The sequence below is a fragment of the Ictidomys tridecemlineatus genome, chromosome 10 (genome assembly GCF_052094955.1).
Source record: "Ictidomys tridecemlineatus isolate mIctTri1 chromosome 10, mIctTri1.hap1, whole genome shotgun sequence".
Classification (NCBI taxonomy): Eukaryota; Metazoa; Chordata; class Mammalia; order Rodentia; family Sciuridae; genus Ictidomys; species Ictidomys tridecemlineatus.
In genome coordinates, this window is record NC_135486.1 from 7,470,162 (window position 1) to 7,491,269 (window position 21,108).

Below are 21,108 nucleotides of genomic sequence, written 5' to 3' on the forward strand. Positions count from 1 at the left end.
GCATGTGATGTGTCCTGTCCATACTATAAAGTAGCAGCAGATGCAGAAGTGGATTTAGAAAGGTTTCATGAGATATTATTAGGAGCCCAGCATGTCCTCACATCCCTGTAAGCCCAACTAGTAGGGAGACTGAGGCAGGAGGATGGTGAGTTCCAGGCCAGCCTCAGCAACTTAGGGAGACCTTGAAGGAATGCCCCTGGATTCAATCCCCTCTACCTAAAAAAAAGGTGAGTGGATATTATTAAGAGGAGGAAAAGCAAATTATAGAATAATATGACTGGTATGATCCCATGTTTTAAAACATTTTTTATACACAATACCTTTATTTTATTTATTTATTTTTATGTGGTGCTGAGGATCGAACCCAGTGACTCACATGTGCAAGTCAAGCGCTGTACCACTGAGCCACTACTGCAGCCCCAATGATCCCATTTTTATAAAAATATATATATCCCTTATGGACCCCTATTATATATGGACATGCATATGTTTTTATAAGTGAAGAAAAAAAATATGATGAAATTAGCACAAAATTATTATGAGATCCACATGGTAAAAGATTGGAAATTGAAGCAAGTGTTTTAGTTGTTTCATTTTTTTCTAGTGATTTCTGAGTACACATTTTGTAACTCAGATAACTAAATTTTTTAAAAATTGATAAACTGACTTTTCTAATTGCTAACAAAGCACTATTCCTTTGTGCCAAGAAAGTTTTGTCTTGCAGATCTAATAGCTCCAGAAGCTATCCCAATAGAATTTTTCCTTTATGTTGTTTGTTTCACAAGAGATTCTGTAGAGTGTTTTTATAAGATTCAAGTGCAATGTGTAACTTATCAAGTTCTCAGAATTGCTGATGTCTTCTTAGCAATGGCTAATTCTTTTTCATATAAATTGTGTCAGAGAAAATTAAATAAATTATGTCAGAGCATCCTGCACAGAAATGCATGACGTAATTTGAAACCAAAATGTATTTCTGATACCTTGAGCATATATTTAATATACATCCAAATCAATAAACTAGTTTACAGACAGTACTTAAATATACCAAGGTGGCAGGCTGGCTCCATAGTTAGCTACCTTCCTATCTATATATCTTTTTTCCCCATTATGGAAAATTTGATACACTAAAAAAATATGTAATGTATATGTGCATATGCATATATGTTAAAATGTATGATATACATCTAATTTTTGAAGGAAAATAATGAAATGAACATCATTGGACCGCAAGGCTGCACCAGAACAGAGCCCTACCAGTACGACAAGCCCAGCTTTGCTTCCTGCCCCCACCCCCACCCCAGGAGAGAAACACCATCTTTGCTCATCCTTTTGTTTGCTTAAAAAAAAAAAAAAGTTTTGCCCCCATATGTAGGCATTCCTTTATAAATATCTGTGGTCTGTGGGAGTGGTTTCCACTCAACTTAACATTTCTGACCTTCATCCAAGCTGTCAGGGGTGATATTTAGCACATCTCTGTGTCACTGTTCAACACGACTTCATTCCATTTAGTTCAGTCTGTCCCTTGTCCCCAGTTAATGAAGGTTGGAAGCAAAGGAGGCTTCTCTCCACCTTCTTTCCCCTTTCCCTTCACCCTCCTCCCTCCCTCCCTCCCTCCCAGTCTCTGTAGCATTAGTGTGTGAATTAAGATGTGAGGCAAAATTCTCAGAATTTTCAGAACAAGAAACAATCACAGTACCGTACCTTGTCTTCCTTAAGAAGCTTCCCTGGTCCCTTTTCTGGGTCCGTAATTGTTAAAGTAACCTTTGTCATGTATTTTTTCAGAGCCAGCCTTGCATCTGAAAGACAGTAAGAGCAGGGTGCGGTGGTACACACCTGTAATCCCAGCTAATTGGGAGGCTGAGAGCCTGGAGAATTTAGTGAGACCCTATCTCAAAATAAAAAGGGCTGGGATATGGCTTAGTAGTACCTCTGGGTTCAATCACCAGTACCAAAATATATATATATATATACACACACACGCACACACATATACATACATATACTTATATATACACACATATGTATATATGCTTAACTGACCAAATTTTATATATATATATATATATAATATATATATACAACTTTTCATAAAGTATATTACTTATCTTAATTTTGTAAAAATTGTGTGTCCAATATTTGTTGTGGTTTTTGGAGCACTCAGTGTGTTCCTAGAATTATGCTAAGTTTTTTGAAAACAAAAGAAATATAAAACATAAAACTGATTCCAAAGAGAATATATCTATTAAAATTTCTCTTCTGGAAAAAGTAACAACCAAAAAATATTTCCGTCACTTGCTTTACTCCCCTAGATCCCCCCCCCCACAAAAATTCAAAACTAGCTTTTCTCTTTAAAAAAAAAAAAAACTACATTCACTATAGTGCCCATAGCAATGTTATCACAGCATTTGCAAGACCTGTTTAAATAAAGTTATATTTCTTTGCTGAGGTAAATATAGAGTCAAATAAATCAAGGATTTATCATATTCTCAGCTGAAACTACTGAACACTGTAAATTAGATTAGTCCCAGATTAATTTAAATGCTGATGGGTCCATCTTCTGTGGCTGCTACATAAAACCACCACATATTGGGTGGCGCGAAGAGACACAGACTCTTCCCCTTACACTTCTAGAGGCAGCAACCGGAGCTTGGTTCCACTGGTCTAAAGCCAGCCTGTTGTCAATCTCCCTCTGCCTTTCAGTTATAAGGCCTCCATGATTAGATTTCAATCCCTCCTGCATAATCCAGGATAATCTGCCCATTTTAAGATTCTTAACCTACAGAGGAGGCTGTAGCCACAAACTCCAGGGATTAGCCCTGGATTGTGGGAAGCCATTTTGACACGTGATTGGGTGACTCCCGTTAAGGGTCTGAGGCGCTTTGGCTGTGTCGAAGTTTTCCGGCCCTTTCCTGATGAGAGAGCCCATCCGTGTGGGGGTGTGCCTGACCACTGACCCTGAGACCCAATCACTGACCCTGACCTTGGAGTGCAGCCCCCCCCCAACCTTCATTGGATGGAATTCTCCCCTGAATCTCTTGCTCCCCAATAAAAGGCTAGTCCCCGGCGTGTTCGCTCTCTCTCTCCTGCTAGCCCTGAGTAATCCCTGCTGCCCTGCTGGGCGGCTACAGGAGCGAACCAGAGAGGGGAGCCGTCTGGGACCTAGCAACAGATATAAGGTAACTGAGTCTGTGTGTTTTATTTCGATCTCTTCTAACTAACTTTATGCCTAGAACCTCATTAATGAAACCATTGCGCAGGCCGCATGGTAGACTGGATATCTGTGGTACCCATCATTGAGCCTTCCCTCTTGCTGCCTCAGAAGTCACATCTACCCCACATCCAAAATACATTCCCACCTGTCCAACATCCCTATAAATGATTACAACATCAACTCTATCCCAATCCTTATCTAAATAGCACAACTCAAAACTCTCAAACCCCAGACTCCAAATCATCGAAACAAAGTATGGGTGAGATTCGTATGATCCATCCTAAGGCAGAACTCCTCTCCGTCTGTGGACCTGTCAAACTAGAAAACTAGTTATCTTCTTCCAAACTGTACGGGGGGATGGGCAGAGAATAAGGCATAGACACTGCCGTTCAGAAATGAGCAGAGAGAGGGAAGAAAGGCGTCACCAATCCCAAGCAATTTTGAAACGCACAGGGAAAATTCCACTTGGTTTTAAGGCATGGGGATAATCCTCTGTGATTTAAGACTGCCCTCTGGGCCTGAGGTTCTACCCACTCACTAATCCTTCCTTTTTCACAAAAATTGCATGTTCTTGCTGCTAAATACCTCTATTAGTCTATTTCTTTAGAATTTTGGAAGAACAGTAACTTTATTGCTTTGTCCTCTCTTTGCCCCTTTGTCTTAGCTGGAGTTTCTGCTGGTGTAACATTTTCAAAAACCTGTGAGTCTCCCAGCATGTCTCAGAGATTCAGTCTATGAGATGAGACTCCTCCCCAGATGTTTCATGGAGAATCTCATTTCTACCCCTGACTTCTGCAGAGATGGCTGGGAGGATCCACATTCACACTCCTATTCTCAAACATACTTCTTGACAGTGGCTTTCTTAAGTTCAAAACCTGTGTTAGTCAGCTTTCTGTTACATAATAAGAGAGCTGAGATAGTCAACTTATAAAGAGGGAAGGTCTGGCTTGGCTCGAAGTTCCAAAGGTTTCAGGCCACAGTCACTTAGGCAGCAAGGAATGGGTGGAGCAAAGCCATTTACCTTGTGGCCAGGAGCAAACACGCAGAGAAGAAGGGGCTGTTTCCCTTCTACTTCCTACAAGGGTACACTGCAGTGAGCAAACTCTCCCATCAGTCCCCACCCTTAAGTTTCCACCAGTTCCCATAGCACCAAGCTGGGAACCAAGCCTTTGAACACAGGCCTTTGGGGGACACTTTCCAAATGACAGCAGTACCTTTTGCAGTCTGGATTGGCTGGGAATTTCCCAAACGATCAAGCCCTGTATCCTTTGTGCTTAATAGTTGTTCCCTCAGTTTATCTCTTTCCTTTCACATTTTAGTACTGCAATAAATAAATAAATACATTTATTCCTGGTAATTCTGAGATGTCTCTCTGCCTGGCCACCTACCAAAATTCTACTCATTCTTCAAGGCCCCCTCAAATAACACTCTTGTGAAATTTCCTAATTGTCCCAGGTAGAGCTCATTGCTTCCTCAATGCTGCCTGTTATAGTTTTATGTAGCTCTCTTCTTACTCCGTCTCTGAAATCACCTTGGTTTTCCTCTTACTTATAGACCGTTCGCTCCATAAAAGCAAGGACTGAAGGCCACCATTTTGTCACATGCCCACTTCCTTGCCACCTTATCTCTATCCACATGCCATGCTGTCTCCCTTGCCCCTCACCCACAGCCTGACAGCACCAAGGGAATATGAGGGACTCATTCCCAGGAGATTTTATTAATATGCTGACATTGTTGTTGAATTTACTAATCAGCAAAATATTAGTAAATTCTTTATCTTTAAGAAAATTGAAGAAGCTCAAACCATTCTAGCCAAAAGCTACAAGAGGTAGTTCTAAGAAACCTCAGGGGATTGGTCAGGTGACACCTCTCAGTTCCAGAGCCCTTCTTTATGACATCACCGGGCTTACCCCTGCATCACCAAGCTTTTCCCTGGTATCACCGTGACTGACCAACGGTGGCACAGAGACCATTGCTGCATCTTGCCCGCTGTATTTTGCTGACCAACAAGATTTTCTGAAATGCTTCAACTGAAGCATCCTATTAACCAATACTCAGGGCACATTCTGCTCTGTCTTTGATCAATTTTTTAGCTACAAATTTTTCTCTCAAGTGAGAAAGAATGGCGTCTAATGGAGGAGTATCCCTGGTTCTTTTTCTGTTGCTTACCTGCTTCTTCAGGGAGAGTGTCTGCATTTGTGATGGAACAATCTGGACAAAGGTTGGATGGGAGATTTTTCCAGAAGAAGTGCACTATCTGAAAGTTAAGCCTTCTGCCTCTCACTGTCTACCCTACCCCCTGGACAGACTGTGCTGCAGCTTCGCTAACATGGATCTACTTCAGAGTTGTTTGCACCTCACTTATATCATAGCACAAGCTCTCATTGTAATCCTGTCCGTCTTATCTGGGCATTATCTGTGGATAAAATGGAAGAAACACCAAAAAAAGGTGAATTCATGATGTAAATGGTAACAGTCACAGCATCTCAGAGTTTAGAACGTAAGATCAGCCATTTCTGTGAAGAAGGGTTATTCCTTTTTGCCACTTGCCCCTCCCGCTCCTCCCCAGCATCCTGCAGAGTGACTTGCTGGTACCAGGTGCTCGACAAGTGTGTGATGAATAGAAGGGCCTTAAAATCACCTGGCCCAGCCCTTCTGTTTCAAGTCTCAAAGCAGAGCAGAAACACAGGGTGTCACCGCGGGAGGAATGTGCAGAAAGGGGCACTGTCTGTCTGGGCTCTGTTCGCTCCTCCCCGGCTGCCCTGTAAAACCAAGGGTCTGGAACAACAGATCTCTTGGATGACAGTGATCTATCTAAAAAGCCAAGTAAGAAAGTTGGCATGTACTTTTAAAATGGACTGTAAACTCATTTCTAATGTTAGGATGGCTTTTTGGGGAACAGAGCTCTTTAACTAATTCACTACTTTGCCAGCAGATGACACCACAGTTTGAGACAATCTTAAAGACTCACTGGCCAAGCCCAGACAACAGACACCAACCAGAAAACCCCCTGATCTTCAGGAAAACTTAGACATCTACAAGTGTTACCCTATTTTAAAAATGCCTTTGATTTTATGGTCTTTCATGTTTAGGAAGGAAAACATTCTGCTAATATTGAAATAATTCCTCCCAGCAGAGTGCTCTAACACAGACAGCACTAGTTACACGTTGGCTGACAGTGATGGAGGTCATGCTAGTCCGATACCGTGTGTGTATATAAATGAGCATTTCTTACTTTTATACTTTTATACTTTTCTTCTAGAGTAAGTTTTCTTTTGCGTAAATAATGGATTGTGTATTTTAATAGAATTTAAGCTTATATGTTCAGAATATGAATTAAATTCAAACTAAGATGCAATCTATGTCATTCGCTTCTCTCCTTTCAGCTGAAAAAGCAAGCCTCCTTAGATAAATCTGGCAAAGCTCTAGAAAGCCCATCCATCTATGACATTGACCAAATACTCTGCAGACTGCTGGCCACCACGTCAATGATGACCAAGTACCTGAAGCAGGTGTCCCACCATTCTTCCTCTAAGAAAGTTAAGCACCGCGAATTAAAGAGGAAGAAAAGTGGAGGAGGAGGAGGAGGAGGAGGAGGAGCCAGAGGACACTAAACACGCACACATGCAAATGTAGCTCAGTCAAATATGGAGATTGCAAAGGAATCTGTTGAGAGGAACTTATCTAAGGTTCTTTAGGAGCCTCAACCATTTTTTTTTTTTTTTGGCCACAATTATTGCTGAAATTTTCCAAAGATGTCTGGATTTCCATTCAACTAAGACGGAATCCATACTCACTAACGTGCTCCCAGAACCTAATGAGAGCAGCTGGGCCTGGCACTCAGGGTATGCTCTGGCTGCGGTTGCGGCAGCAGCATTTTCCAAGCGTTAACCACATGACAGGTATTGTGCTCGGTGCTCTGCACCACCTCATTTCACTCTCAAACCCTCGAGAAAACACTGCCATTGCCCCTTTTTCAGAAAGGAAAACTGAGGTGTAGAGAACTGAAGTAACTGTCCAAGGTCACAGAGGTTTCGGGTGGAGACACCAGCGGCCATGTAGTTAACCCTTCCATTATTCTACCTGGGCTACAGCCTACCTGTGCCAACCATGACCTGCTGCTCCAGTAAAGCGACCTTCCCCCTGACCCCCACATGCCACCTTCATTCCGAGTCGTCTTTGATCATGCTCCTTCCCTTTTATTGTGCCTTCAAATCCCACCCATCCCCCAAGGCCCAGCTCAGCCCCAATAGGTTGACCTCATCCTCTCTGACGGCCCCATGGCACGGACTACCTGCTCTGCCCTCATCATGATCTTCCTGCTGTAGTTACATAACCGTGGCTGTGTTTAACCAACAAATATCCAGAGGCGGGAACCAGTTGTACCCACAAGAAGACTGGCATATGGAATTGTGGGCATTGAATAAATGCTTGCTAAAAACCTGAATGCAGGGCAAAATGCATGCTGTGAGTTCCATAAGTACTGGGTTTTTAAGCCAATGTTTGCACACATACGAAATTATGCGGGCATATTTTCCTAAAACTTCTTTCAGCTCTATCTATATGGCCGTAGCACGTAGCTTTCTGAACTTTGTACTGAAGTCTGCAATATGCAAACAAAAAAGTGACAAATTATAAGTATACAGCTCAATAAATTTTCAGAACCTGCATCCAAATTAAGAAAAAGACACTACATCCCAGAAATCCTCCATGCCCTCAGGGTAACTACTATTCTGATTACTAACACCATAGATCAACTTTACCCAGACAAATATTTTCTTAATTCTAAAATTTTTTATCTGGGAAATTGAACATATTACTAAAATATGCTAATTTTTAAACAATTAAGGAATCATCTACTTTGCCTGAGTAAGAAAACAGCTTTGAACATGTTGTATGCATAGGCTTATAGAAAATAAGTTGTTAAATCGTTATCAGCTGGTAAGTTCACAATTTCCAATACATACAGCTCCTACTAAGTGCAATAGGTTAGGCCAATAGTGAAACGGAAAAGAAGATTTCATGTTATTGCCAAAAGTGACTGTGGAGGTACCCACAATAAAACATCTAGATGGAGGGTGAAGATGCCAACTGTCCCCGTCCATCAGATCAATCCGTTTCCTCTGTGGAGCTTCCTCACCTGCCAGGTCCAGAAACTCAACACACTCAGTCTGGGAATACCGAGCGGCAACGTCCCGAGCTCTTTCGTCGTTGTAGTTTAAAGCTTCTATGTCAACATCCAGCTCCACTAGTGCTTTCAAAGTTTCCAGACGACCCCAGGCTGCAGCACAGTGTAGCAGTGTGTACCCTGTCAGACAGAATGAAGATGGTCAGGTCAATCAGACTATGGACAAGTCCCCAACGTAGGATGGTTTGACACGATATTTTGACTTTAAGATGGCGGGAAAGCTGTATTGTTCAGTGGAAACCATACTTGGAATTTTGATCTATGATCTTTCCCAAGGCTAGCAATGGGCATCCAATACTCATGTGATGCTGGAAAGCAACAGTGAGCCCCAGCTCCCAGGCAGCCTGCAACCAGGCACTCTCCAGTGTACGGTGTTGATGAGCTGTGAATAGGTCGGATATGTATACGCCTTCTCCTTATATGGTATTTTACAATAAGTCTATTGGTCATGACCCCATCATAAGTCAAAGCACATCTGTATATTTTAGGCTATTCTTTTTAGCAGTAGAATATCATAATCACAAGTATTAAACAATTACTATGGGCCAGGTACTAAGTACTTTACATATGGTGAACTCATTTAATTTCATAAAAATTTGATGGTGTCAGAATTATTGTAATTCTCTTCTTACAGATAAGGAAACTAAAGTCCAGAGAAGTCAAGAGACTTGTCAGAGGGACACAACCCGTAAACGATGGACACAAGGCACTGACACAGGCAGCCTGAGGCCTGAGCTCTGACACAGCGTCTGAAGAAGATAACTTCCCCAGTAATTGTCTATTTGGAAGAACTGAATCTCCTAAGTTAAGGAATTTTATAGAATTCAAAGTACTCTAGCACTACTGATAACAGCGTCACACAAATTGCCACAACTGTGTGTGCTTTGGTTTAGAAATAAATAATTTGTATTAAAGCTAAAATTATGACTTACTAAATTAGAAAGTGATTTTTTTTTAAAGAAAGAGAGAGAGAGAGAGAGAATTTTTTAGAGAGAGAATTTTAATATTTTTTAGTTCTCGGCGGACACAACATCTTTGTTGGTATGTGGTGCTGAGGATCGAACCCGGGCCGCACGCATGCCAGGCGAGCGCGCTACCACTTGAGCCACCTCCCCAGCCCTAGAAAGTGATTTCTTAAGTCCTACCGAGGTGACCACCAGGAGGAATGAATTGTAAAGGGGGGGCTTCCTTACGACTTTCTCAGACTGTTTGTTTTTGAAAATCAAAGTTCACTGTTTTAACTCACTGTTTTGAGAGCCCCCAGCAGCAGAGCAACTGGCAACCAGGCCCCAGCAGGAAATGACGTGGACCAGAAGGCTGGTGTGCCTTTCACAGGACACTGCTTTCCCTGGTGGACAGCCTAAAGCCGTGACCAGTCCATGACCCAGGGTCCCTCACACCTGAAGCGTGTTTACACTGGCATCTGTCCTGTGGCTCTTGCGTGAGCTTCAGCCTATGCCAGCCTGACCATCACTCTGGCACTAGGACCCTGACCTCGCGTCCTCCTCAGAGGCCCCAGGAAAACCCCTCCAGGGAAGCCCAGGTTCCTCAGATGGAAGGAGCAAGATCAGCGCAGCACCGCGTCGGGGCGCATGTTCAGGACTCTGACTCTCAGGCTCTGGCAAGAAGGGTGTAATGAGTCAGAGGACAGCCCTCTGGGCCCAAGTCACGCAAGGCAGGAATGAAGAGGCAGAGAGAGAGTAGATAGGGACACGGGACGAAACTTCACATCTGTGGGCAAATGCCGGGCGGTTCACTTAAAAGACAGAGAGTGGGGAGCCCACTGTGCTAGACAGGAGAGACGCATCTCAGTTCTTACTCCGGCCTCCAGCTCGAGCCATTTGGATGTGGAGCTGGTGTGGAGAGTGAATGAACCCTGCTTCTGGTGCCAGAAAGTTAAACGTAGGTTCACAGTGAAGGCTGAGGCAGCATGAAAGCACAACAATCCATTACACTGACTTAGATAAGGACACACAACTCCCTTGACTATATACTGTACACCACAAGAAGAACTAAGCCGCAGGGAACCAGGTGTTGACTCTATGAGTGCCAGTCACTCTTCTTTCACTTAATCCGTAACACTGTGAGGTAGGCAGTATCAGCCCATCAAAGGGCCCAGTACAAAGCCAAAGTCAAAGAGTCCACCCTTCCCCAGGGCCACACTAACCAAAGCAAGATTAAAACCCGAGGCTATTGTCAGATGGAAGGTTTATAAGGGGCAGGAAACAGCACCCAAATATTTGCCTCCGGTTTTGGAAGTTTCTTGACTCCTGATTTGCCACATTCCCATACTCGTGGGACTATTTTAGACCAAGTGATGAACTGTCATAACCAGAAAGGATAACAGTTTATAAGAAATCCAAAGGAAATCCAAGGGAGATGAAACGAACTACACGAATATCAGCCAAAATAGGAATCACCTCCACTTTTTGGCACAACATTTTTTTTTAATATCAAGTGAGAAAGAATTTTATTATGTCTTTATTCCTGTCTTGGTCTGTCACACAATGCCACACACTGGTCATGTATAATGAACGGAAGGTGCTTCCTCCCAGTGGGTCTGAGAAGCCCACTATCAGGGCCTAGCATGCAGATGCAGGCTTTCTTGCTGGTCCCTCACAGTGCAGGAGGCAGAAGAGCAAGAAGAGTGACTCCACTCCCTCCCACGCACCTTGGTACAGTGTCACTAATCCACCCACGAGGGCTCCTTGTGACCCAAACACCTCCCCAAAGGGCCCGCCTCCCAACACTGTTGACCATTAAGTTTTCAACAAATAAATTGGAGGAACACATCTCTCCTTCTAAAAGGGGCAGGTGCAAGAACTACCCAGATACCACCATTATTACTGCCTCCTGCCTAAAGCTGGGAGTCTTCCATCAGCTGAATGGTTCGGGCCCCTGGACTGCTGGGGGAGGAGACCTTATGTACAGGCCAGACACTGCTAACACGGCTGAGGCCGTTCCAAATGGGGAAATATTCTCCCCACACCGAGTCCCTCTGGGCTGAAGTAATAGCCCAGTGCTGACACCTAATCAGAATGCTCTTAAGTTCACCTGCGACCCTATAAGGGTGGGATGGGGGTATTTTCTATTTTTTAACATAGTTTTTAAAAAATCAAATGCTGGGCGTGGTGGTGCACGCCTATAATCCCAGTGGCTCAGGAGGCTGAGACAAGAGGATCACGAGTTCAAAGCCAGCCTCAGCAAAAGTGAGGCGCTAAGCAACTCAGTGAGACTCATATCTAAATAAAATACAAAATGGGGCTGGGGATGTGGCTCTGTGGTCAAGTGCCCCTGAGTTCAATCCCTGGTACCAAAAAAAAAAAAAAAAAAGAAAAAGAAAAAGAAAAAGAAATCAAGCAAGATTTCTAAACAGAGACTTTTACCAGGTGGTAGGCAGGTTGTGAGAGACTTGAATTAAACAGGTGAAGTGGCAAATGATCTTACAAGGATTTGCAACTTTTACATGTTTCATCCCTTCTTGGAATGGTCTGTTTTCTAGAAAGAAACACACAGATCCTCACAGGGCACTAACCTCATCACTTTCCCAAGAGACAGAAAACATCTAATTGAGATTATTTAAGAAAACATCCGGATAAGAAAGCGGTTTTCCTGAAGTTCTCCGGTAACATCAGCCATGAGCGCTGCATTCCAGGAGGGGGATGCTGGGAACCCCCACAGGAAGCAAGGGGCCACGCTGGACCTGGGAAGCAGGCGGACTGAGTCTGGGAGGAGAAAAACCTCTTTGTGGAAGATTACTGGAAAGCAGAGTCAGTTGAGAGGCAGCTCATGGTAGAGCAAAAGACCAGAGAGGAGCAGGGAACTTCTCCCCTGTGCAGAGATTGCTCTCCTTCAAACTCATGCTGATCCTGTGGCCTGGGCATCGGGTACCAGTGTTCTCAGCTGCAGAGGAGGAAAGGGAAGCCCAGAGCGGATGAGCACTTTCATATACAAATTCATGAGCTCCCAAGGAGGAGATCAAATCCAGAACAATCAGGAGCTAGGAGCGGGCCGCGCAGCAGACGATTCACCTGTTCAGTTCCCATCTCACAGCCTGCCTACCTCCAGCAGTACAGACTGTGTGAATTCCCCCAACCACGCTGCTGCTCACTGCCAGGACCTCACAATGCTGTTCTTCTGCCTGGAACAGTAATTACAGTAGTAGAGTAAAATGAATGTTCATGTTATGTTTGCATAGAATTAACGCCAATATTTTACAAAACTGGGCCTGGAATGCTCTTCTAATTAGCATAACTAATACAGTCATTCTGTTAGCATTATAAATCATCAGATAAAATTAATAATAAAATGAAGGTTTAATGAAACAAACACACTGTAAAGTGAATAAAATGTTTAACCATGGCAATTATAAATGAAACACTGGTGGATCTTTTTTTCAAGTATGTCAGTAGTATCACCAGGATATTTTTATACAAAATTTTTCAGCCACCGAAATTTTTATGACTCAATAAGTATAATGAGAAGATTGTTAATACTAAGACCAAACACTTTCCTTCAAATTATCTTAAAGTTATCTCATCACCAACTTGAAAACAGAAATGTGTCTCTTTGAACAGCTTTCTGCATTTCAGTTAGTGCTAAAACCTTCTTATTTTTGAGAGTAAGCTCTCTCCCACCAAAAATTACAGGTTTATATTTATCATTTTTACTTTCTTCACATACAAAAGAAAATTCCATAACATCTTCTCAACCAATTTCAAAACTGTGGATTCACATTAAATTTTTTATAACCAATTTTGCAGCATCACAACATGGACCATCTAATTTTGTAGACCTCAGCTTGCTTTCTGCATACATTGAGTAATTAAGTCACTGACACTGTTCTCAACCCATAAATGACTGAAATCTCTTATTTTTAAAATGCCATTGTCAGGCTGGGGCTGTGGCTCAGTGGTAGAGTGCTCTCCTAGCATGTGTGAGGCACTGGGTTCGAGCTGAGCTCAGCACAACATAAAAACAAAGGTATTGTGTCCACCTAAAACTAAAATGAATAAATAAATAAATAAAATGCCATTGTCACAGCAAAAAATGATAACTGTGAATACAGTCTTGAGTTTCCCCAAGGGTCCGAGTGGTGGAAGCGTGGTCCCCGTGTGTTGATCTAAGAGGTGGTAGGACCTTTAAGAGGAAGAACCTAGTGGGTGCTGGTTGGGCCACTGCCAGTGCTGTTGTTGGAAGGGACTCAGAGACCTCCACAAGACTCTGAATTGGTTCTCATGAGAGGGTTGTACAAAAAGATCAGGTCAGGCCCCTACTCTGCCTTCCAGTCTCACCTTGTGGTCTCTCCCTCTCATACATGCTCCCACCATGATGCCATCCAGCATGATGTCTGCCCAAAGTTGGAAGTCTTCCATGAGCTGAATGGTTCGGGCCATGCTGAGCCAAATGCTGGCACCACGTCATTGAGCCTCCAAAACTAAAAGAGCTAAATAAACTCTTCTCTTTATAAATTACCCAGCCTCTGGTATTTTGCTACAGCAATGGAAAATGGACTAATACACAATGTGAGTTAATACAAATGTCAATTAACTAGACTTAACCATTCCTCCGTGTATACATACTTCAACACTCATGTTGTACATGATAAATATATATATTTTATCTGACAATTGAAATAAATCAATCAATAAATTTGAAAAACAACAAATAATACTATCATATCTGTTTTCTTAAAGACCACTATTTTGGTTTCTTAAAATGGTAGGCGAGGGGCTGGGTTATGGCTCAGCAGCAGAGCGCTCCCCTAGCATGTGTGAGGCCCTGGGTTCAATCCTCAGCACCACATGAAAATAAACAAAAAATAAAATAAAGGTATTCTTTCCAACTACAACTAAAAAAAGTAAATATTTTAAAAAATGGTAGGTGAGCATTCCAGAAGAGCAGAAATACTGGAACGCTAGTACCTGATCATGCGATCGCTGCTTGCCCTGCCCCATCCCTCCCCTCTCCTTCACTGTTAGGTAAACTCTTAGACCTTCTTCAAGATTCAACACAAACATTTCCCCCTCTGTGAAACCTTCCCTGAACCGTTCCCTACGCTCCCAGGTAAAGCTGGCTAATCTCGGCCCTGAGATCCCGCTGGCCCTTACCCTACCATATGTCGTCATTTGTTTACATTTCTGTTTCTTGCCCAACCACAAACTCACCAAATGGCAAGGGGTCCGGGTTACGCCTGTTTAAGTACAGTCGGATTTGGTGACCAAAACCTCACCAGGACCAGACAGAGCTCCATGGTCAATGAACTGAGTGATGCGAGGGCCTGTCCTCCGCTGTCACAAAACAAGCCACTTCCAAATAGGCTGAAAGCCAGCAATGCACAGAGCTGAGACCAAACACAGTTTCATACTCCTCTCTCTGGATCAAAACATCCAACTCTCCAAAATTAATATCTAAAGGAAAGGATATCCTGAATGCAAACATGATTCATCGCTAATCTTAAAAATGATTTTCCTTCTTTCATTTCTGAGTATCATCCACAAATAAACGGCACACATCTTCTCACTTTACAGAGACCCATACACTGCAGTCTTCACCCCAAAGTCTTTCAATTCTGGCAGGTGGTTTCTTATGCCCCAACAGAGCTCTAGCATTCTAGATTCTGGTTGAGTTTATTCCACAGCTATCCCTGAATAACCACAGTCTTTCCTTAATTCACAGAAATTATAATAGTACAAATGTTCTCAATTTTAATTTCTTTCCCTTGAAATATTTTTCTTAGAATCTTCAGAACTTGCTGAGTAGCACTTCAAAGTGACATAAAAATTAAACAAATAATGAATGTGATGTTCATAAATAGAAAAAAATGGAGAGTGATATTAGCAGGATGGCTGAACAGAATAGCCTACCACTCATCCACCGCCCCCAAAAAGACCACAACAAAGATAAACATGTATATTCTGGCCAGAGGGACTGAGGAAGTTCACTAGAGAATAGCTAGGAAGTGGCAGGATCCCCGTGGAATGCAAAACCTAAGGGAACATCATAGAGAGGAGAGCAAGACACCCCGTCCCTCCTCTCCTGTCTGAATTCTGTACTGACTTGGCCAAGATGGACTTCAAGCTAGAGACCCCCAACAGTCCCTGTTGCTGTGGCAGATGATCACACAGGAGACTCATCAGCCCCCACAGGTCCCAAATACAGTTTGGAGAACTTCCCAGAGTTCACATGGATGTACAGCCACAAAGGGAGCCCACATTGTAAATGCCCCCGACACCCTGCATGAGCTAAGCTGCTATGGTTGGCACCATCCTGAAACTCAACCGACTTCTAGAGGATACCCTGTCCTAGAGGTTAGTGTCCACAGTGTATCTCCATTCCCAAGACTTGGCTGTCATTCTCCCGTGTACATAGCCACAGCACCATGACTCGGCCAAAGCACAGGCCTGGGAGAAAGACCAAGACCCGGGTTTTTAAACCCATATTATACCCCAACCCCAGAGAATTGGCAGATTTTCACAAAGGTGAAACTAACGTGGCTGGTGGCCCATGTGCACCTACACCCACTGTAACAGCCAGCCAAAAGTCAGCCCTGTCACACCAAGGAGCCTGTCAACACAGCCAGCCAAGGTGCAGCACCTGTGCATACAAGAATAGTCCATCAGTCAGCCAAACAGGTTAGCCAAACTGCAGTGGCCCTGCATCTCCAAACCCAGCCTGGCAGCAAGGTGGACAGCAGCACACCCACCATAAAGCCAACAGCCATGGCACTTGCAAACACCCACAAATGGCCCAGCAGCCAGCCCCGTACCAAATCTCCCCCCACAAAATACAGTGTCATACCACCCTGGTTACAAACACTCACAGCACAGGCCACTGATGCTACCGCAGACATCACTACCAGGACTGCAGCTGAACAAATCCATGCCCTGGGTCCATCCACAATCAAAGCTGATACACCCTACCCTCTGTTCACAAGAAAAGGCCTCTCTCTATGGAGGAAAAGACAAAATCATCCATTCAACTGGAAAAAGAAACTATTGCACTAGACGTGTAGATACCATTGTGAGAGACAGAAGAAACATAGAAAAGCAAGGTAAGTACCACCGCCAAGGACATACTAATTCTCCAGCAACAGACTCCAAAGAAAAGGAAATTTATAAAGTGCCCAAGAGGGAATTCAAAATAATAATCTTAAGGAAGTTCAGAAAATATAAAATCAAACAGACAAAAAAATTCAATAAAATCAGAAAGAAACTCATGATCTGAATTAAAAGTTCAACAAAAAGATAAATATAAAAAAGAACCAAGCAGACATTTTGCATCTGGGATAGTCAATGAATGAAATGAAAAAAAAAAATATATATATATACAACTGAAAGCCAAAAAAACAGATCAGATGAAGTAGAAATAATTTCTGAACTTGAAGTCAAGTGTTTTGATGAAAAATATAGAAGAAGGAATAAAGAACGAAAAAGAGTGAGGAAAGCTCACAGAATCTATGAGATACCAATAAAGGAACCAATCACATGATGGTGGCTCCTAAGGCAGGAGAGACAAAGAAAGGCATAAAAAGTACACGTAAAGAAATGGTAGCTGAAAAAGAAAGAAGGGGTAGTTTAACACTTCCCAAGACAGATGGAAACGGACATCCAGATTCATGAAGCAAAGAAACCCCCATTAAACTCAACCCCAAAAGGCCCTCTTCAGGGCACATGATAATTAAGCTGTTAAAAGCTAAAGTCAGAAAGAGAAAACAGTCACTTACAAGGGAATTCCCGTTAGACTAACGATATATTCAGAGCCCTGAAAGAAGAAAAGCTGCCAGCCAAGAATACTATACCCAGCAAAGCCATCCTTCAGAAACGAAAAAGAAGATCTTTATCAGAGGAGCAGAAATTGAAAGAATTCATCACCACTAAACTGGCCTTATAAGAAATTCTTAAGGAGTGTTCCATCCCATCATGAAAACAAGTGAAAATATAAAGCTCACTGACAGGGAAAACATCCAAACCTTATCACTACACAAAACCACAAAGGTTTAAATAAGCCATGCATGGTAACATACACCTGTCATCCCGCAGCTCAGGAGGCTGATCCAGGAGAATGCAAGTTCAAAGCCAGCCTCAGTAATTATCGAGGCCCTAAGCAACTTAGCAAGACCCTGTCTCAAAATAAAATGTTAAAAAGGGCTGGGGATCTGGCTCAGTGATTAAGACCCCTGGGTTCAATCCCTGGTACAAAAAAAATTTAAAAATCTTACCTTTACATTTGGAATTTGGTGGTGACATAAGGGCAAAAGAGACAGATTTGGATTGCTTACTCAATTTCTTTAATAACCATTGATATAGTCAACAATTCTATTTTTTCCTTGAATCAATTTTGATAATTTATGTTTTTGGAAATATATCCATTTCATCCAAGTTTTCAAGTGCATTGTCACAAAGTTGGTTATAATAGTTTCTAATTATTTTTTTAATCTTAGGCTTTTATCTGTTCATATTCCATGTTTTCAATTCCAAATACAAATTGTGTTCTCTCTATCTTGCTTGATCGATATTATCACCAAGCCAGATTTTGGCTCCTTATTTCCAGTGTCATTATTCCCCCTACTGCTTTGTTCCTTTCATTTCCTTTGGTTACTCACTTGGTCTTTGTGTCATCATCACCTGCTGGGGACTGGGCCCAGGGGCTCTGTATGCCAGGCCAGTGATCCACCACTGAGCCCGTCCCTGGCCGTCAGGGTTAGGTTTTTTTTTCCTTCTAACTTCTTGAGTTAAATGCTTTTCTTATTGATCTTAACTGTTTCCTACAGTTTAATATATGCATTCAACTAGAATTTTAATACATGGTGATCCTATTGTCACTTAAAGATTTTTTTAATTTCCACGATACCTTCCGTGACCAACAGGTTATTTAAAGTGTTTGTTTTCAAAATTATGGTTATCTTTTGTTACATTTTCTAAGTTTATTTTGTGATGGCCAGAGACCACAGACTGCATGCTATAGATTTTGTGATACTGCTGAGATGTCCCTTATGACTCAACATAGGATCAGTTTTTTCAGTGTTCCACGTGAGTGGGGAGAGAATATATAATCCTTATTCACTGGAGATGATTGTTTTCTTTCATTTTCCACCAAGATCATGTATCATATTTGTTATCAGAAAAAAAAATTACTGAATTAAAAGAGATAATCCAATAATGACTGCTAAAAGTTAATAAATTTTCAAAGAGAAGACAGTAATACTATTGGGCATTTACAATATATCATTTCACTATGTGCCACACACAGTGATATTTTTGTATTTATTAGCTAAGTTAAATCCTCAGAACACCCTATAAGAAAAATATAACTATTATCCTCATTTCTGAGATGAAGAAATAGACATGAAAAAGCTTAGGTAATTTGCTAAGCCACAGAGACAATAAATAGTGAAGTCTGTGTTCTTGAAATACTATGCAACACAATATCAACACCGATTTACAGGTATACGCCATACACTTGTTCACATATGTGCATGCATATATGTAAAGTATACATCAGGCCCGTCGAAATTATCTAACCTTAAAGACAGTACCCGGCATCTTTAGGTGTCATAAGGAATACTGACGAGAGAGAAAAGACAAAATACCTCCAGTGGTTTTCTCGTTCAGATTCACACCATACTTTGCCAAGGCTCTAATGACGTCATTTTGCCCAGCCATGCAAGCTGCGTACAACAGGTTTCTCCCAACGATGTCTTCTTCCAAGAGGAGCTCCATGGCATGGTCGTGATGAGGATCTTCAGGGTCCTCGAAAATCCTACGCAAGCCTTCTATGTCCCCTGTGAGAAGAGGCCGCAGGAGAGGGTTCTCACGGCTCGCTGCCTTTGATGGTTGGGATTCTTCATCTTCTCCTGGCTGTGAGAAGACAGATTTTTCTGAACTCTCTGACTCTAAGTGTCCTTCTGGCTCCATTAACTCCAAAAATACCTAAACAAAAAAAACGGTAATGATAAGGAATAGAGATTCCAAACCCATCAGTACTTATTTATTCACTTATTTAATCAATTAGAAAAGGGGGTGAAAATACTTATTAACTTGAAAATAATCATAAAATTGGATACTTTGGCTATCCAACCAATAAAGCTTATTGTGCATCTATAACGAGTAAGTTCATTAAGTGTATACTAAAATGCTAATGTGTGACATAGCAGAGGTCCAAGATCAAAGTGAGCCGAGTTCCTTGGGAAAGATTGACAGAGAGGCTGAAGAGGCCTACTGGGCTAAACAAGGGCCTCTCTTGGGGAGAAGTGAGATATATAACTGATGATTAGAACCAACTTATCAATAGGAGAAGACCATATTTGATTGGCTCCTGTGTTCTGACCCTCCAGAGCGCCCTGGCTCCTGCTCATTTCCAGCCCTCCCCAGCCCCCCCCCACCCACCCCCCCACCCACCCCTGAAGGGCAGCCCCTGGTACAGGACTCAGACTCAGACTCCTGCTTGTCCTCCCAGGGTGTCATCTCCCCTTGTTCGGGGATAGAATTCGTGAGACGGGAACGAAGGCAAACCTCACAATCAGCTCAGGTTATCCTGAGGGGTGGTCTGGTGGGCCCCCAGGGTCTGGGGTTTGTTCATCTATCAGGGAAGGGGTCAGCTTGAGTGCTTAGGAAGGTGAGCTCTTGGGTCAGAGTCTGTGCTCCGAATCTGGGAGGATTTACTCCAAGGAAGGTCAGTGCCCTCAGAGGCCATCGCCTTCCTGGGACGAGACACCTCCTCCCTGCCTGCAGTTAGCCCAGGAAAGCATCTTTCTTGGGAGATGAAAGCTGTCAGCGCATGGCTTTCTATTTTACTCCCTTTTTCTCAGACCACATTATTTTGGGGATTTTTCATTTTCCATACCTATTAGAATTTCACCTACTTTTCTTTTAACCAGGCTTTTTTTAAAACCAGCCTTTGTTGTGGAATAGAACTATCTCCCAGTCTCTCTTACAACATGGTGTGGTCATAGGTGCAAGTGGTAGACAATAATATGGAAGCAGATTTGCAGGATGTAATTTCTAGGAGAGCATAATCCCTTCTCACTGGATTATAGGCATGATGGCTGGAGCCTGCACAACTAATTTAGACCATGAGGTGGATATCCTGTCCAAATACAAATATGTTATTTTTACATTGCTTATATTATGTCTATTAAATATACAGTATATATTATTTGTTTTAATCATGCATGCAAATATGTAACTTCTATTAATGGAGTCACTTTGGGGGGTTTGCTTCATTTTTTCCTTAGTACTGGGAATTGAGCTCATGGGTGCTCTACCACTGAGGTACATCTCTAGCCCTTTCTATTTTTATTTTGATTCAGGGTCTTGCTAAATTGGTCAGACTGGCTTCAAACTTGTGATCCTCCTTCCTCAGCCTCCTGAGTCACTGGGATTACACGCGTACACTACTGCACCCAGCTCCAAATAACTTATTGTCCATCAGCTATTACTGTTTTGCCCTAGGAACATTGCATGAATGAGTATATTTAAGACAAAATAATATTTCTCTTTACTACATGTGACATATCGGTTTTATTTTTTTTTTAAGGCTGGGTATCACCTACTAAATTGATTTCTTGATCTAGTAAATGTTTGCAATCCACAGTGTGAAAAAAAAATTAGTCTTGAATATTGTAAGAAACCAACAGGAAGGAAACTAACAGCAGTGCTTAAGGATAATAGCTTGAGTGACAAACGTCATAACATAGCCAGGACGGTAC

The 21,108-nt window shown here is 42.3% G+C and overlaps 2 protein-coding genes across 6 annotated transcripts in view; one reads left to right on the forward strand and one right to left on the reverse strand.

Moving 5' to 3' along the window:
- The window catches only part of Ankrd45 (ankyrin repeat domain 45), a 33,067-nt gene that overhangs the window by 7,442 nt on the left and 4,517 nt on the right, over positions 1-21,108 (reverse strand). For all 5 annotated transcript variants that reach the window (XM_078022324.1, XM_021722651.3, XM_078022326.1 and 2 more), the window contains exons 2-4: positions 18,991-19,330; positions 8,352-8,519; positions 1,702-1,796 (exon numbers count right to left, since the gene is read on the reverse strand). In XM_078022324.1, the coding sequence (XP_077878450.1) occupies positions 1,702-1,796; positions 8,352-8,519; positions 18,991-19,315 (588 nt within the window). In that variant the 5' untranslated portion in view covers positions 19,316-19,330. The remainder of the gene's footprint in view (positions 1-1,701; positions 1,797-8,351; positions 8,520-18,990; positions 19,331-21,108) is intronic.
- Positions 5,334-6,863, forward strand: Tex50 (testis expressed 50). Its single transcript, XM_040277303.2, has 2 exons — positions 5,334-5,660; positions 6,598-6,863. Exons 1-2 carry the CDS (start codon positions 5,334-5,336, stop codon positions 6,823-6,825), a joined length of 555 nt encoding a protein of 184 aa, XP_040133237.2. The 3' UTR covers positions 6,826-6,863.

Excerpts from the sequence above, each read along its gene's own strand:
- Tex50 (XM_040277303.2), top strand. The coding sequence starts at position 5,334 with ATGGCGTCTAATGGAGGAGTATCCCTGGTTCTTTTTCTGTTGCTTACC. Across the intron at positions 5,661-6,597 it reads GGAAGAAACACCAAAAAAAG|CTGAAAAAGCAAGCCTCCTT; the intron begins GTGAATTCATGA and ends CTCTCCTTTCAG.